The 19,317-nt window shown below is 40.2% G+C and overlaps 1 protein-coding gene across 2 annotated transcripts in view; it reads right to left on the bottom strand.

Annotated features, from left to right (window-relative positions):
• Positions 1-19,317, bottom strand: part of COG3 (component of oligomeric golgi complex 3) — a 53,876-nt gene that overhangs the window by 5,735 nt on the left and 28,824 nt on the right. For both annotated transcript variants that reach the window (XM_019500456.2, XM_014608329.3), the window contains exons 14-21: positions 18,440-18,545; positions 15,793-15,917; positions 14,217-14,306; positions 12,093-12,213; positions 8,549-8,637; positions 8,307-8,441; positions 4,349-4,424; positions 2,594-2,721 (exon numbers count right to left, since the gene is read on the bottom strand). In XM_019500456.2, the coding sequence (XP_019356001.1) occupies positions 2,594-2,721; positions 4,349-4,424; positions 8,307-8,441; positions 8,549-8,637; positions 12,093-12,213; positions 14,217-14,306; positions 15,793-15,917; positions 18,440-18,545 (870 nt within the window). The remainder of the gene's footprint in view (positions 1-2,593; positions 2,722-4,348; positions 4,425-8,306; positions 8,442-8,548; positions 8,638-12,092; positions 12,214-14,216; positions 14,307-15,792; positions 15,918-18,439; positions 18,546-19,317) is intronic.

The raw sequence follows: 19,317 nt of genomic DNA, 5'->3' as shown, positions 1-19,317 counted from the left end.
CAAATGTGCTAAGTAAAAGATGTTCTCTCTCAATACCCTGTCCTACAAATTGAACCTGGCACCTAAGAACTAAACTGAGTTCTCTCTTGACCATCTACAATCACAAACTGTAGCTCCTCCACTAACCCAGTACAGCCCTCAGCGCCTTTGAACAGATGCAACTTATTGGATTTTAAGGAAGGTTTGTGCTACGCAAAAAAGGAGGAAAACTTTATTTACTTGAATATAAAGATAAGGTCCTCCCCCCGCATCAGCATGGGAGGAAAACACTCCTTGTCTTGCACTGAGCAGCCACCTGTGGGCAGCCAAGTGGGTGGAAGAAGGCCAGGAGCTGGAGCCCAGCACACTAGGGCAGGAGCCACCTGGCTGCACACTCCTACCCACCTAGCTGGGCACGTGCTAACTGGCATGTGCATCCACAGACACTGCCGCTTCCCTGTGCTACCTGCTACTCGGAGCAGCGCAGGAGGAGGAGCTGTTGGAGGTGGGGGAAGGTGAGCAGTACCCAAGCAGCTCCACCAGGAAGATGTGTTTGCTGACCAGGACCAATGGTGGGTGTGGGCTGCCCCAGGCTGGGCTCAGTCCCATGCAGAGCCCTGCAGGGACAGGCTGGGTACAATCAATTGGCAGGTGCCCACCCACAGACCAGATCCAATCAGTTGCTGGGCCACATCTAGCCCATGGGCCATATTTTGCCCACCCCAGAGTTATATGGTATATTATATGCCTTTTGGTTTTAAACTAATATCAGGCATAGTTTGTGCTATATACAAGTAGATACAAAGGAGTGCTGTTTAACAGTGTGTTTATGGAGGTACACAGGTAAAATGGTAAAAAGGTAAAATGCATCAATTCTGGATGAACCAAGTCTATGGTTACCCATAGTAATATGCCTATATGCAAATTACTACAGGCACGTTTATTTCAAAGTCAGTGTTTTCAAATTTGCCCCTCACTTCCAGTGCTAAGGGAGAACAGGGTCTGACTGTAGCAGGGAGGGGAAAGGGGTTCATAGGGAAGAAGTTGGGAGGGGACAGAGTAAGGGGCCACCTTACCCCTCCTCCCCCCCACAAGATTTATTTTCTCTGCTGTAACAGTAGAATGGAGACAAATTCAAGGCAAACCTCCAATAATTAGATTCTATACCTAAAAAATTATAACAAATTTATTAGGACTGTCAATTAATCATGATTAACGCATGCAATTAAAGTATTAATCATTGTTTGCATTATTTTTTTTAACACGTTAATTGTGCATGTGGTTTTGGAGCCCATGCCCAGGCTCTGCTCCACTGCTGTCACTGCCACCTCTGGGCCATCCCCTAGGGCAGTAGTAGCAGTGCAGAGGACCACAAGGCAGCCCAGGCACAGTCTCCAGGCAGCTGCAGCTGGGAGGGAGCAGGGGGGTGGGACAAATCCAGGGGGCATGTGCCCTCCATGCTTTCCCCAGGGGCATGCACATCCATGGTAGTAGCCCCCTTCTCCCCCCACCCCGGATGAGCCACCCACAGCTCCATCCCCAAACCCAGCCTGATCCCTGGTCCCCATTCACCCCAGCCCCTGCCTCTGCTCCACTCCCTCCCTCACTGTGGGGGCCCCAATCGCCCACTCCCCAGAACTTTCCTCCCCCACACTTATTTGCTGGGCAGTGTGTGTATGTGTGTCTGTCTACCTGTCTGTGCGTCTGCCCCTCGCTCCCAAGCCACAGCCTCCCCAGCCCTGCTGCTGCCCCTCTCTCCTAATCCACAGTACCCCATGTCCTGCCAAGGTATGCGAGAACCCCCCTCCCCAGGCTCCAAACCCACCCCCACACACACATAGCCTTCCACACCTTCACAAATTTCACTTCCCCCAACACACCCCTAACCATACGAAGTACCTGCATAATTTTGCATAACTTGGAGTTTTGCTGCACATACTTTTGAGTTTTTAGCTGTGTGATTAAAATCACAATTAGTTGCAACTAATTTTTTTAATCGTGCAACTAATTGCGATCAAATTTTTTAATTATTTGACAGCCCTAAAATTTATAAATATTTCATATTTAGAACTTAATTATTGAAGTGTTATCTTATATTCAAATAAATACAGAGTAAATGTGGCATTTTCTCCGATTAGCATAGTAAACAATCTGCAGACTGAATGGCTAAAAAGAATAAGCAGTACATCTGTCTTCTCCTTTAGTCTGAAAAACAGTGTTCACCTCTATGGAGCTAGGTGCCACTTTTATACAGCTACTTTTCAAAGCAGAGTCATGCTACAATTTGTAATACTGCATTTACTTTACATATACATCAGATCTTTCCCATGATTACTGCCCAAGTTCCTAACATAGAATACAGAAACATGTGGTGGACCAGCTTAGCACAAATTCAAAAAACTCTTGTGAAAGTTGAAGAGAAAGATAATGAAATTGAGAAACTTAAGCATCTGTATCAATTAACTTCTACAGAAACAGCGATATCAATTTACTGCTACAGAAGCCAGAAATAAGAGTTAACAAGCTTAGAAAATACACTCTTACAGCCTTTAATCTACTGCATTAAAGCTGTGAAATCTATGGAAAGCATGCTGTGTATTCTAATAATACTCACCCTAACCGGCTTAAACAAAATGAATTCAGTGTCTTTATTGGACAAGTATAATGACATGCTTCGTAATGTTGACGGCAGCTTTGTTTTTATGATCTTGTAAGTGGAAGACACTAAATCAGTGACCTTTGCTGAAAGTAAAGTAAATTATTATTAGGCAAAAATTTGGTTCTCCGGATTGAAATATATGTCCAAATCATTCTCTCTACCCCATGCAGGCCAGGACCCTATGCCCTCCCCTCAGCACTCCACACGCTCCAGACACCAATTTTCAATGGCAAAAAAACCTAAGTAGGGCTTGTTTTAGATAGATCCTTATCTAACTGGAAAGCTGAGCCTAAGAAAAATATTGCAGTATACTGCAATTTTTCTTTCCTCAAGCTGTTGATGAAGATTGACAGACTGCTTTAGACATAACTTCTGTATCTGAGATGGCTATGTAGCCTACTACACAAGAATGCTGCGCTGGATGAAGCATGGTTACTATATTGCTAGATCATTTTAATGCTGCTTGCAACAGAATCATGATGAAAATATTGGAGGAAATATTACAGAATTTTGAAAACTTGAACAGGTAAGGTTTATATGCTTTAATTATTTATTGACTCCAGCTTTTAAATATTTATCTTTGTTTACTCCTGCCTCCCAAATCACCAACACTGTGGTAGATATCAGGGGACAACAAACAGCCAAGATTGTACTTGGTGGGTCCAGTAAAAGATACTGCTTTCAGATTAGGGAATGCTCCACTGAAGTATGAACTTCACTTTCTTCCATAGCGCGCACACTCCAGCCTTGAAAAACAAGTTCTCACACCTTCCTACAACCCAGGCTTACTGGCACTACCCATCATACAACCTTCTACTTCATAGTTCACTGAAGAGAAACAAGTTCACTTAGGAACAAACTATTCCTACATCTCCACTTAGGTACAGAATTATCACAGAACAAATATTATAAAATATTCCCAAATGAGCCAGAGATTAACCAAAAGCTCAAGTTAGCCCTTGAAACTGCCTGACCTGCTCTGGAACAGAAATTAATTATGAATTAACCTAATGGTTTTGCATTTTAAGACCTTGATGCAACAAAGGTTCAAATCTCTGAAACTGAATACAGACATCCCAATGTCACTCAGACATGCAACCTTCTAGGGCCTTTTGTAACACTGTGAGGCCTGAACTGCTCACGCACAATGATGCATTTTATGACATGTTCTCTTCCAATGAAAGACTATGGAATTGGCTTCCTATTTTGGGTAGTCACAAGAGTTAAAAATGTAAAATGCTTACAAAACATGAACAGTAACTCTCAAGAACTAACTCAATTCCTTCGTACAGAAACTAAACCTGAGTTTTAAAAAAGAATTCTTCAGGACACTTTTTAGTCAATGGTTGTCTCATAAATACATTTCAGCAGTCACAGCTTTAAGTGCTGAATTAATTTATCTACAAACTGTACTCATATTATGAAGCTTTTCTAGTACCAAAAGCCCTGATCTACAGGCTACAGAAAAGGATGACATCTAAGCTTACCTATTGAAAACAGCACAACGGCTAAAATTTATATTGCTTTTATGTTATCAGAAATGATAAGTAGGAAGGGTCTTGGTTTTTCTGTTCTGTATAAAAGAAAGATTATCTTAAAGTACATTCTATAAAATACGTGGAAAATTAACTTGCACTGCCTTTTTTAACCTATTTATTACCCTGCAAATGTCTCAAAACTAATATGAAAAACATAAAACAAAGTGAATACCTGGTTGCGCCCAAGGCTGCTGTGAAAGGTTGTACTTGGGACCTCCTTGGTTGGCCATTGCTTTTAATGCAGCTACCTAAAACAATTATATCGGGAGAATGAGAAAGGTTTTCCTCCCTGATCGGTATCTAAACCCCCCCACCCCAATCATTCTTTAATTGGCCTCCCCTTCCCTGTATGCTCCAAGTTAGAATATAAACAAAAAGTAAGAAATTGAATTTTAGCAATTCAGTTAAAGGCTTATACCCTGATTTTGGTTATAACATTTACAGGAGGCTAATTTAACTTCAGTAATACATATGTTTGCTATACACAAAAAAAGAAGAGTGCAGAAAACTGTAAATAAAGGCAGCACTAAGCCCATAAAAGACAAACATCCATCTAATCTTGGTTGAAAAAATGCAAGTGCAGGAGTCAAAACTATAGCTTTTAAGTAAAACTAAGTTGTCAAAATGTCATATATTGTGTGGAAGTAAAATTCTTAAAATTAAAATCAGAAATAAGCCTAAATACTTCTATAAATCTGGTCTCTTAAAGAAACAGCTGCCTAAGGAAATTTACAGAAGTGACTAAGCAACCTACTTGTTTAACTCCTGTAACTTTCAATGAGAGTTTTATTCGTAACTCATTTAGACACATTAGCAAATCCCATTAGACACTTATCTTCATTTTTAGGCATCTTAATAACTTACCTGGCTCATGGATCAAAATATTGTGGAATTACTCATTCTAAATGAGTATTTCCTAGTTACTCCAAATTCCCAGAAGCCAGGAAAATATTTTTAGTATCCCTACAACATTAAAACCACCATTCCTGAGAGGTCATGATCCACATTATAAACCTGTTTACACTCAGAAGATTTGTAACATTTAGCAGAGATAATGCTTTTCCTTTTCTGAGTACCTCACAGACATCAACTAATTAGCCCTGCTGCTTGATCTTTCTATACTGAACTAGAATATGAAAAAACTTCTGGATGAGATGCTCAGTATTACTACATTACCTCAGATGTACTCTGAACAGACTGAAGGACTTTGTGCCACTGTTCTTAAACCAATGGACAGATTTACTACTACACATGTAGCTTATGAAAAGCAATGTTTAAAAAAACACCAAAACAAACCTCTGTGGACATGAGGCCTATCCCTCAAAACCGTACATCAGCAAAAAAGATATGCTATTTAATACAGACTACTTCTACCTGCCAAGACTAAACACACTATCATTCTTCCAGGAAAAATACTAACCTAAGGGCAATGTGCTATGTTTTTAATGGGAGAGCATAACTTATATTGCTGCTCTAAGTAAAGGCATTATGTTTTATTCCCAGATACCTCTGCTGTTCTAATTTTGGTTCTTGTTCATAACCTGATTTTTGTCACTGTAACTCTGTTCTTATTTAACACTTCCGATATGATCTTCATGAAAAAATTTTACACGGGAAAGGAAAAACACCTTATGTTGATAGAACGTTGCAAAGTAAGTTATTTAAACATTAAACCATCAAGTGAAAAAAATAGCATGCAGCCATTTTATTCGGTATGATACATTCTTTAATATGTACAGGAGCAGAGAATAAATGATGGACAGGTCAACTTAACTGTGGCATTTCCTAGCTCTTTAGTATAGGGGTGTCCTTGAAGAGACCCAGCATAGGTGAGGGTGTAGGCATTAATGCAGCCCCTGCCTGTCCCCCCTACCAGACAAGCCCCTGAAGTCCTGTAGGAATTCAGTGGTGGAGCTCACCCCTGTTGATCCCACCCACCAATTTCTGGTCCCTCTAGGAGCTCCACAGGGTACTTAAAACAGCTCCAGGGACTGCATCTTTGACACCCCTGCCTTGATAGTTGCCTTTGCAATCTGACCATTCTTTTACTGAAGTTGTCTCATTTCTGATGTTTCTGAAAGAAAAAGCAAACTAAATAAAAAGGAACTCCATCTTATGACAACTTATTGCTACCCAGGTGGGTCAGCAGCAGAGTTGGACCCTTCAGGTCCACTTGAGCTCTGCTATTTGTGTTAATGGAGTATGACAGCAAAACCAAGATGTCAGCAGGTAAGCACCATGACACAGCAGAAGACAACAAATTTGCCAGCTTGCTTCACACATTCTTGTTGACAAGATAAGAGGCAAGACTCAAGAATTCCAGGTCACTGCAATTCAGGGGGCATTGACACCAGCCCTAGTCCACCCAGCAAGCAAAGTTTGACTTTGCCCCATACCAGTCCCAGTCTTGTCTATTTCTCCCTGGGCCTCCCATGCTAAGAGAAGCCACTGAAAGGTTCTGCTCAGCCAGTGTATGCTTGGGGAAACACAGCCAGGACAGACAGAACTGGTGCCAAATGCAAATGCCTGGTTCTAAGATGTCTCTAGTAGACACGAGACCTGCAGTTTTTCAATAACTGAACAAGATGCAATTCAACAAGGAGAAATGCAAAGTGCTGCACCTAGGGAGGAAAAATGTCCAGCACACCTACAGCCTAGGAAATGACCTGCTGGGTGGCACGGAAGTGGAAAGGGATCTTGGAGTCCTAGTGGACTCCAAGATGAACATGAGTCGGCAGTGTGACGAAGCCATCAAAAAAGCTAATGGCACTTTATCGTGCATCAGCAGATGCATGACGAACAGATCCAAAGAGGTGATACTTCCCCTCTATCGGGCACTGGTCAGACCGCAGTTGGAGTACTGCGTGCAATTCTGGGCACCGCACTTCAAGAGGGATGCGGATAACCTGGAGAGGGTCCAGAGAAGGGCCATTCGTATGGTTAAGGGCTTGCAGACCAAGCCCTACGAGGAGAGACTAGAGAAACTGGACCTTTTCAGCCTCCGCAAGAGAAGGTTGAGAGGCAACCTTGTGGCTGCCTATAAGTTCATCACGGGGGCACAGAAGGGAATTGGTGAGGTTTTATTCACCAAGGCGCCCCCGGGGGTTACAAGAAATAATGGCCACAAGCTAGCAGAGGCAGATTTAGATTGGATATTAGGAAGAACTTCTTCACAGTTCGAGTGGCCAAGGTCTGGAACGGGCTCCCAAGGGAGGTGGTGCTCTCCCCTACCCTGGGGGTCTTCAAGAGGAGGTTGGATATGCATCTAGCTGGGGTCAGCTAGACCCAGCACTCTTTCCTGCCTATGCAGGGGGTCGGACTCGATGATCTACTGAGGTCCCTTCCGACCCTAACATCTATGAATCTATGAAGATCTGAGCAGTATTTCACAAAACAGTAAGAGGTCCATCTCTATGCTTTGGGCTATACCCTTGATAAATGTCATAGCTAGGGTGACCATAAGGAAAACCAGAACATCCAGGACCCTGTCCCCCATCCCCAAGTCAGTGGCACTGCTGCAGACAGTGGCAGAGGCCAAAGGGGAGGGATGTAGGCAAAGACCAGCAGGGAGATGGAGCTGCATGGTGCACCATGCTGCTCCAACTCCTCCCAGACTGTGCCCCACGTCCCTGTGATTCTGGGATACACAATTTAATTTTCAATGACTGGCTGGAACTAGCCTTCAAAATCCAGAGCTGTCCCAGGCAAACCAAGACGCATAGTTACCTAGCCACAGCCCTAATTCAAGGCAGCAAAGCACTAGTTTCCCAACAAAAACAGTGGAAGGATACTTTTTAAATTGGACAAAAACTTATTTTTCCTTAAGCTCATTCTGTGACATAGCTAAACAATTTTTGCTGGAATTTAGAAAAAGGCAGTCTGAGGCAGGTAACTGGCAGGGTATATTTGAGCCTGAAAGGTAAAAGTTTGGCAAAGTTACAAGCCACTGAAAACAGTTTTAAATGGCAATTGCAGGTAACTTTCATTAAAGCAGGTAAAGTAAATGCAGGTAACTTTAGTATCAGCTCTACCTGCAATAAAATTAGCATTGAACAAATGTCAATACTACTTAATCTAGCCGGTTAAGGAAGAATATTCCTGTTAACAATGAATCTGGAGCATCTTTGTACCTTTGACATGAACACCTCCAGCTGCTCTATAAACTGCTTAGTTTGCTGTTGAATAAACTGCTCACAAGCTGATTTCAGATGACGGTCCACATCTTTCTTAGAGTCAATATAATGCTCTCTGATTTCTGGAGTGCCCTTGAAGAGAAGACAACAATTCACTTGTCTTTATTTGCCCAGAAATCACCATGCATTAGAAAAAATGATAAGATGTGTCCTACATGGAATTAAAGACTCCACATTACCTCCAGTAAGAACTGTATCAAGGCATTGTTGCTGTTTAGCCTAAAAAATCTTGGAACCGTCATAGGGTTCAGGATTTTAAATGCTGCATCTGTGAAGCAGAAAGTCATTCATGCTGTAAATGTGAGGGATTCAGCTACAGTAATTTAAACAGAAATATTTTATTATTTGATTATAAGTGAATAGCACAATCTACCATTTCTCGTTAAAGCCATTGTATTGGCACTACATAAAACAAAGAAAGATGCAGTCCTTTCCCCAAGCAGTTTACAATCTACTATTTATTATTACCAACAGCACAGGGTGCAGCACAAGAAAATTCCTGATCTAATGAAGGTACAGGCTAAATGAATACAGTACATAAGTGGTTCACAAATGTTTTGGATCAATGTACCACTCTCAACTCTCCAAATTTCTCCTAGACCACCATGCTCCCTTATTAACAAGCTTTTAATTGAAAATACTACACAGGAAACGGCAAATGTCTAGTATGATCCACAAACTTACCGGAGCTTTCCATACCAGTTTTGGAACCAATTATGTCAACCAAAGCACACTGGGACATACAGAGATCATTCCTGGAGCCAATTCTGAAAACCTTTTGCTTTGTGTGAGGTGTCTTCCTGCAGTCAAGTAGGATTATTCACACAAGTGGGGAGTCAGTCTCTCCAGTGAAAGCTTATAGAATTCACCCTATACAGCTTCCATACACCAGCAATGAATGCATTCGGTAATTCAAAACTGGCAGACACATGGCATTTTTCCTCCCTTTTTAATTAGAAAAAGGGGACAAAATGTCTATGTTGATATGGCTTCATGTTTATGAGCTTTGTAGAAGCAAAAGGAAAGCAATAATACCTAAACAGTAAAACATAGCGTGGAACTGAAACCACTTTCTAAAGCAGGTGAGACAAAGACATTAAGGGGATGTCATCAACATGGCCAATTTTTTTTTTTTTTAATGAACTAAAAGTAAGTTCAGGTATTGCCTCTGGCACCAACATCCTCTAGTTAGTTTTCTGTTATAGATCTCCATTTTCCTTTTATTCTCAAAAATATTTGTCTCCATTTTGTTACTGCATAAGACACCTGCACAGACAGGAGAAACCAACTACAGCGGAACTGGCTACATTCAAGTGCTGTCAAATGTACAGAGTAAACAAACAGAGAACTGCTTTCTCTCTATTCTTTCAGCTATAATAATCTAATAGTGTTATAATACTTGGGTATAGAGGTGCACCGATATATCAGTCTGATATCGGACCGGCACCAACAGAAAGAAAATTAACATTATTGGCAAATCAGCTTTTTTTGGCCGGTGTAGCCAATAATGTCACCAGTAAATGCTGCGTGCATGCATGCAGCTGCAACATGCACATGGTCAGGAACGCAGCCCGGCAGCTAAAAGAGCAGCATCTGGCCGGTAAGTCTGTGGGGGGCAAGGCACATGGAGGCGCAGATCGAGGCCCCCACAGTAAGGGGAGGAGTGGGGCAGGGGTAGGTGCTGCCCAGCCAGGATGTTGAATGAAAGCCTGGGGCTGGGAGCCACAGGTATCTCATCTAGGGAAGAGGGGGAGGGCAGCTCCCTGCCACTGTGCACACCCCCACAGGAGGCATGGAGGGCATGCGCCCCTCTGGATTTGTGTGCAGGGCAGAGGTGGGCTGGGGCCAGGGGCTGTGACAGCCTCTTCCCAGCAGAGGGGTTGGGCCGGGGCTGCGCTCGGGGCAGGCAGCAGCGACACTGAGCCACCCCAAAATTTACCGTAGCCACCCCACCTGGCACCACAGCCACCTGTCCTCCCCCTGCCCACTCCAAGTGCAGCCCCCTGCCAAGAAGAGGCCAGCACAGCCCCTGGCCCTGAGCCCACAATGGGAAGACCACCTCCACCCCATGGAGAAAGCCAGGGGGACACATGCCCCCCATGCCTCCCCTGGGAATGCGTGCAGCGGCAGGGAGCTGCCTCCCTTCCCATGCCCCCTGGATGAGCTGCCCGCAGCTCCCGGCCCTGGGGTTGCATTCACTGCCCTGGCTGGGCAGCACCTGCCCCTGCCCCACTACCCCATCACCATGAAGGGCCTTGATCTGACCTCCCCCCGACCCCTTCCCTCTCCCACACCCCTTCCCCGCCCCCCCCCCCCCCCCCCAAATTAGTGGCCAGCCACTGCTCTCCAAGCTGCGGGGATGCAATCTCATAAATCGGCAACTGGATCAGTATCAGCCAATATAGCTGGTTACTACTTGGTCATCAAGATCAGCCAAAAAACTGTTTACTGGTCCACCCCTACTTAGGTACATTTTCACACATCAGCATAGTTTTTAAGCTGGTCATGTCCCTTTAATTTCATATTTAAAGCCACATATTGCTATGCAGATGTCATTCAATAAAAACTCCATAAAGTTTTATTATAAATAAATAAATAAAATATTATATTCTCAAGCATGATTTACTACATATATGCTCTACATTACATTAAAAGAATGAGAGTTTATAATACAATAAGGAATAAACAGGCATTTCTATATCGTTTTCCAGTTTAAAGGTGCAGTATAAAGACATTCTTTCAGTTACTTACCACCTTTAGGAGGTACTGGCTGGCACAAAAATTTATTCTTTTTAAAGAAGATACAGAACAAACTTGCGTGTCAGCCAGGACAAAAACACCATGAGGATATATTTACCCTTTAACCTCCAGCCAACTAGAAACTACTTAACAAGAGGGAGGTTTCATTGATGTTCAAGTGCAATAGGAAAAAGTGTTAGCTATAACTTTCAGCAGCTTCAGAGATAAACAGCATAACAGGACAGGAAAGAAAAAGGAATTTACTTTTTTTTCCCCCCCTTCACCTGACAAATTCTGTAATGGAAAAAGTAAAAACCAATGTGTTTCAGAATTCTTTTCCTTCTGCTTCTGAAGAGTACTCAGTCATCAATTCTTCCCTTTTTTGTAAGATTTTTTCCCGTGTTTCATAAAGCACTCGTAGAAAAATCACAACCACAGCCTCTGCCCTGTATTTTCCCTACAAACTAGATGCATGACAGCTTCATGAAACTACACAATCAGATCAACAAAATATTGACCAACTTTGCAAGAAGGAATGATTTTCAAGTTCCACAGAAAAAAGCCTGGAGAAGATTTTATTCTGTATTAGGCAAATAAGATGTATATTTAGCAGATTGGTTTTAATGATACTAGAAACAAGAGCAAGCTCTAAAGAATACAGCAAAGTAGAAAGACATTTCAGTGTAGCATGAACATGAAGCTTACTATTTAGCAGTTACTTATTTTAAAGTTAACATATCTAAAACTGGAGAGGTCAAGAGCAAAGGCACAACTCTAGCTCTTAGCTGAAAACAGAGTTTGTTAGCAGCAGCCTGAGCTACCATTCAGAGAGAGAATGCGTTTCAGAAAGGATCAGAACAAAGCAAGAAAATATAGCAGACATGCAAATGATTGCAGGTGAACATAAAATAAACCCAAAACCTTTGCTAGCACATCAGGGTAGGGCGAGCCCCCCCAGCTTTGTCAGCCAGCACTGTGCAGTACCTCTAGTTTTCTTAAGGTCCAGGGAAATTTCCTTAATGGTGAATTCAGTATGGAAAGGAGCAATTTGTTCACGAAGAATCAGAAGGTGTTTTATTAAGAAAAGCTGTCCATCAACCTGGGTCTATATTATAATAAGAGAAACGAAAAACACTGGGGTCAAAATTTTAAAGAAAAATTATTAATAAAGCAGAAGTAGAAGTTTGTCTGCCTATTTTAGTAAGTTACTATAACAGAATACAGTCCTCAGTTTACAACTTACAAACCATTTTTGCTTTACAGTAACAATAATTATAGCTCATGTCTGACAGTCCATTTTTCAATAAGTCATTCTACAGAAAAATACCATTCGCACACTCCACAGAGCTTGGTCACAGACTTGTCACAACATGGATCTCAGCACATACATATATTCCCAATCTAATACGGTTGCAGACTCCTCTCTCACAGAAACGAAGTATAATTTCTCTTTCATATTTTATTACATTTCAAAACCATTATGGTTGTGATATTTTTTTAAATTATCCAAAGTAAGGTGTTAACACAAGTGCAGCAATAGCTCTACCGTGTTACAGATGTAGCATTTGCTAGTCTGTTTTTTTTTAATTAATTGTAAAGCTTAGTTAATTTTGAGGGAGTAAAACAAAGATGTGAAGAGTACAATGAGGCCAAGCTCGCCACACTAATAATTTTTTCCCTTCCTTCTTATGTTAGCTATACATTCTACATTGCATGCATCTTCCCCCCCCACAACTCTGACATTCATGCCTTGTTGAGGTAAATGGAGCAGGATGCAATATTGCCCCCTTTGCTAGCTAGGAGAAAGTTTTCTACAAGATTATATAAATAGTAGTATTTGCCTTCACACTGTGAAGATGGCTTCTTGGCAACAAACAAAAACCTTACACTTTAAAAAAAACCAAAACAATTCATGAATAAAACTGGTGAAGAAAAAATATAAGATTAGTATTTTTAATTTTAACCAAAAATATCACTAGTGCGGAAATTAGCTTAAAAAGAAAAATATGGCTTTCCCTAACAGTACTCATGTAAGAGTTTAATGCAACACAAATTAAGGCCAACATGGCTTAGATCCAAGTCCTATAAAAGCAAATACTTGAATAGCATTCAGTGCAGGATTGAGATCTCTAGGGTACATTAGGCAAAGGCTGATTTATTACATAGTTACTGTACTGCTATTCTTTAACTTCAGCAATTGAAACAAGTTACGTATAAAAGAATCATCACAGAAACCTAAAGAAAAAATGTTTTCCATATAACTGTGTTCTCCTCAAATCATTATCATAAGAGGCTCTACTGCACAATTGTTCTTCTAAAAGGACAATCGTTAGAAAATAAGCATATTACAATATAATGCATTACAAGTGTCAATATAATGCATTACAAGTGTAAAACACCAAAACCTGAAGTTTTTTCTAAAGACTAAATCCTTTTATCACTTTTATAATCTATCATGGTTAGTGTATTAAACAAGAGTGCAAAATATGACTGTAAACATTTTCCTTCTTTGTTGTCCTGAGCTAGAATAATACCATAATACCTGCGTTCAAAAGTTTACAATGGAAGATTAACAGTTATTTTCAGTGGAACGCATTCTAAATTTCATTAAATCATTTTTGTACGGAGTTCATAACACACTATCAATATCTTTTTAAGCTTGTACAATCTATAGAAGTATTGAATATTTGCAATATCTGCAAATACTTGCACTTACTGGCCTTATCGAATCTCCTCCCCAGAAACACTTACAAATCCAGTAAAAGAAGTTGTACAACATAAACAAAATACCAGGTGCAGAAATATTCATTAGGGTCCTGCTATAGGGTATTGTTTGTTTGAATTCATATAATTTACAGTAGCCTATGCTTGTTAGCTCTACAATTTTTGCATTTCAGCTAGGTTTGCATGCATGTCATTATCTTTGCTTTACAAAACCTTATCACAATGGAATGCTAACAATTCCCACAGCATTCTGGGATCAGACAATGCGTTGTAATGGAGATCGCAACATGATTCTGAACAACTGTTTAAAGGACCTTCATTATGTATGAAAAAATCTACCTAATGAACACTGATACACTTTGGAAAGATATTATTTTGTCTGACCTTGTTTTTGGTAATTGAATCTGCAGCTCCCAATAATGAATGAATACAGGCAGATAAGGCCTCCTGTGATAATCCTTGAAACACTGCCCTCTGGAGGGAATTAAACGAGAAAGAAAAAAAACCAGAAAAAGCAATTGGTAGATTGCTTACAAAGCTTAAAGAGTCACGTTCCTACCCTTGCTCATATGGAATGGCTTCCCTGATTTTCCCAAAATATACCACTAATAACACTTAAACTGCTTACATATAGTTGATAACGTGAAATACTGTGGAGGGTGAAGGGTACTTACTATAAAACCCTGACTCAGTCTTTGCTATCTTTCAAATGAAAAAGTTTCAGACTAGCCGTAACAACACTTTTTCACTTGCAGGGTAGGAAAGATCCTAATAATTAAGCATCACTTTCAAAACACTCTAAGACAACCCTTGGTTTGCACTTGCCCACTTCATTACACCTTGTTGCTTAACATACAATGTCCCTTATTTTTGGATCTTGTAAAAAAAATGGTATACTGCCCTTTCCTTTTTTTCTAACAAAGGACTCCAACCAAAAACAATTATGGCAAGTACTATTTTTATTGAAACTGCTGCCAAAAGGTTAACTACTTAAATTGTTTCCAGTCTGTCTTTTATTGCCTCAAATATCAGCTTCACAAATTACATTTTTCAAACCAGGATATCAATTTATTCCTTTCTTCTGAGAGTTGTGGGCAAAAAGCACTATACAGGAAAAATACCTGTGTTCACAGGATTTCTCAAAGATTTATCAACTCTGAAGATCGTCAGGTGATGTAAATACAAATTTGAGAACTTCCCTTCAAAAAGAGTTGATCTGATAATTATTTATTCAGATAACTATGAACCAGATGCCTACTTCATCTGTTAGACATGTAGATTCAGTCTTCTGTGTTCATGTGCTGTGCATTTTTTGTGCAGTTGTACTAATAAAAGGACTGCAAAAGACTGCTAAAACATTTTTTTAAAATTCAAAGGTAAACAGAGATCTGTCAGTCTTAAGATGTGACCATTATCATCACCAAAGCTAATGCCCTGCAGAATATAGGGCCAAAACATTTCACAAAGTACTCTCTACAACAAGCCCATTATCTTGCAATGAATTAAAACAATTTTCCTGTAGGCACACATTGGCAGAGCCTTGATTCCACATACAAAAAAATTCATTTTAGATACTTTGGCCATAGGATGTCAGTAAAAAAAAGATCAACATCAATAAAATCCCAGCATTTTCCATTTATACCTAAAATAAGATGGTTTGGGGATCTTCTACATACTTCTAGTGTATGCTTATATACATTAGATACTTTACAGTCAGGGCTGCCAGACTCTGGAATGGGCTCCCAAGTGAGGAGGTGCTCTCTCCTACCTTGGGCGTCTTCAAGAGGAGGCTGGACAGATATTTGGCTGGGGTGATATGACTTTGGCACTCGTTCCTGCCCAGGGCAGGGGGTCGGACCTGATGATCTGTTTAGGTCCATTCCGACCCCAAGCACTATGATACTATATTTTATTTAAAATGTATCAATAAGTTCCAATGAAAGGAGAAGTTTGTGCATACGTCTATACATCTGTACAGCTTGGAGAGACACACTAGAGTCCTTCGGACTGTGGGATACCACATGCCATGCAGATCTGCTGGTGAAATAGTGGTCTGAGGTCTGGGATTAAGAGATTCAGCTGAACCTATTTAAAAGCAGAACACACGTTAAAAAAGTTATGACTATCCTTCTCTAGTGAACTTCACAAAATGCTGGACCACGTGCCCCACCCAACCCCAACAGTGTTTCATATTTTACACTTGTAAAATTAATTTTCATATCCTGAAGAGAAACCCTGACCCGTGATACACAAGAACACTCAGAACATTGGGCTGAGTAGGGTTTGAATTCAGATTCATGTGGGATAGTCAAATTTGTAAATATACTCCAAAACAGGGATCAGCAATATACAACCCGCAGACCAGATCTGTTCCATGGACATTTGATTCAGCCTATGCCATGCTATGCATTCCTCTGCCACCTGCCACCAATCCACTTCTGCTAGCAATGAGGGGGGGAGGAGGGGGGAAATGGTGGCATTCAGTGGTATAACTAAGCAGATACTCATAAGGGTGGCATGAGAACTAGAGAGCAGCCTTCAGCACAAAGCAGGGAGGGCTGGGGAGCTGTGGAGGGAATCGATGGCAGCTAGGTCACGAGCAGCAGCCTGCCATTCATAAATGGTTGCCAACACTTGGTCTGAAGCACATATTTAAGGAGATGGGGAAAACAATATTTCTCTTGAAAGCACAGAAAAAAGTCTATGTTACCATCAAAAAGAAAATAATTTAAACTGCAGTATGGTAAAGACTCCCTCTCAAGTTTTCCTCTCTTAAATCTGCTACCACAATTGCTTCTTTGATTTTGAAGCCAGCAGGTAATCCATCACAGAACAAATATTCTGGCTTCACTTGGAGTTAATCAGCTAATCCCCCACTCCTGGCCAATTTAATGTGTACTATCACCTACCCAAAGAAGGTTTTTCTCTAGTACTATTATTCATGGTATTGGTTTGATAGGCATTTCTCTTGTAAAAATATTAGCGTCTTGGCTGCCAAAAGGATGAGAGGCACGGATGCTGAAAGGGGTTATATGGGAGAATGAATTGGGGGGGGGGGGAGAAGAGAGAGAGAGAGAGGATAGAAAGCAGAGCACATGCCCATGAGACTCCACAAGAGACCTTCTGAGGGAGAGAAGAAAAGGAAGGAAATCAAGTAAGTGCCTCACAGAAGACAAACGCATTTATTTTCCCCCTAGTTTCTGGGACAACATTTGTCAAGGTGCCACTTAAAAGTTAAACCTATTGGCATCTATTAAAAAAAAAAAAAAAAAAATCAAAAGGAGTTGCATAAATCAATCACAGGATGAAGTGATTGGCTTGCTGGGGATTCTTTAAAATAATCTATTAACTCAGCAAGTGTAAGTTATATCCATTATTAGAATTAACAGCAGTTTGTTGGTATCTATATTTGAGGGTCCTAGCTGAAACACTGAGTCTTATTTGCAGGCTTTGCATGTCAACAGTAGATAATAATATGGTAGTCAATTAGAAGAAGAGCACAGGCCACTGAAAAAGACCTAGAAAGATGCTAGCAACCTGTAATAAGACGGACAGAAAAATGCACTCAAATATTCCAGACACATGGGAATGCATGAACAGAACTGATACCATCAACTTCATGGAATTAGTTCCCTGTTCACAGCAGTTTATAAAAACATGGATCCCAGATTGAGGTATTAAAATTCAAAGACCACAGCATGAATTACTTTAGCAGCTTGGAGCTTAGCTGTTACAATCAGTTAATAAGAAACACAATAAAAAGGATGCAAATCATTCTCAGTACCCGTTTTTCCCCATCTGAAACGCATTCCTGAACTACAAATTTCAAGTGTTCATTTAACAGGAAAGCCAGAATCATATTAAATTATTCTCTCAACTTGGTTAGAACGCTAACAAACCCACCATTCACAAGCAGGGAGTTGATAGAGGTAGGAATATTTTACAAAAGAACACATGTGAGCTTATCTTTTAAAATGTTCATGCAAAAACACAGCATTGTCAAGCAGTTTGACAACAAGAGTAATACTTCACAGAACAAACTGCATCTGTGGCACAGACCTGCCACAATTACAGAGGTTATGGTATTAAGTTACTGCAAATTTTAAGAGACTAAGTACACATGGATGGAACAGACACGTTCTTCCCCCCCTTACACAGTGTAATTTGATGCAGTCGTATTTAGCGTAACTGTTTCATCTTTTCACTCCTATGCCACAAGAAGTAAAACTAAACTGTAAGTAAAACTAAATTTATCTCATTTCACTCAGGGATAAACTATGGTATTTTAGCTTCACTTACTGTGGAAAGAAAGCAGACAGACGAAACAGTAGCACTGGCTCAGCTGACTCATGCTTCCAAGCAGGAAGGCATTCTTCCATTTTAAACATTTTACCTGTTTATCTGTTCTAAGTTAAATAAGGATCTTGAGCCAAAGCTATCTTATTACCAGCTCCTCTCAATATTCTCCTTAAACAATGCCTCAAATAAGCCTTAAGAAAATAAGCTTATTTGAGGCAAGTGCAATTATTATCATTATTAGTTCCAGTTAATGATCTCTTTACAAATATAAGTTAGTTTGACAATATAATATATAGTCCCAGGCATACCAGATTTAATTAGATTGGAGGACTCTGGATCTTCTAGCCGAACATCTGAAAATGAAGCTTCAGAGGTCAGCTTCTTCTGTTCATCTTTTAAACTTTGTGCAATTTGCTGAAAGGAAAGATGTACCACATAATATCTATATTTAAAAGAAAACCAGGAACACCAACACTTGTATAAAAGAGTCATTATGATATTATATGTTTACAATGTATATGTTATTAATTTGTAACAAAAGTTGTGCTCACCCTACTAGTAGTTCAGGACAAAATCAGTTAAAAACAAAAAAAAAAAATGTAGCTACTGGTAATGGAGTAACAGAGCAATACTTCAGTGATTTCAGATACAGAAGTATTATATATTTCTGCTTAAAGTACAGTTCTTAAAAAAAAGTAGTACCCTCTAAAAATAGTACCAAGGGACTCCAAAGTGTGTTTCTTTTTAGTCCTCTACTAAACTTATTCCACTTCAATTTAATAAGATTTTATTATCATCATCATTATTATCATTAATTACCACACACAAAAACTCCATCACTGTCATGTTCGAGTCGAGCTGAATTTGTTCCTTCTCATGCATCCCCACTAATCGAGGTTCTGCAGGCTACTTCAGACCCTTCATGGCATCAGTGCAACTCTTGTTTTTAAATTATGAGTTCAGTGACCCCTGTTTGATCCTAATGCCATTAAAGGTTTTTCACAAATGAAAACGATTGTACCTTCAGTAAGTAATGAAGCAATGTAGAAATTGGATCTTCCCCTTTATTAGGAAATTTCACAATTTCAATATTTTTTTTCTGTCTCAAAAAGGAACAAGGACCAAAAAACTAAAAATGTTAAATTAAACAAATTCCAAAGATTTCCATTTCAGTCAATTAACAGGT

Source organism: Alligator mississippiensis, chromosome 1 (assembly GCF_030867095.1).
Source record: "Alligator mississippiensis isolate rAllMis1 chromosome 1, rAllMis1, whole genome shotgun sequence".
Taxonomy (NCBI): Eukaryota; Metazoa; Chordata; order Crocodylia; family Alligatoridae; genus Alligator; species Alligator mississippiensis.
This window is presented reverse-complemented; position numbering and strand designations above follow the sequence as displayed.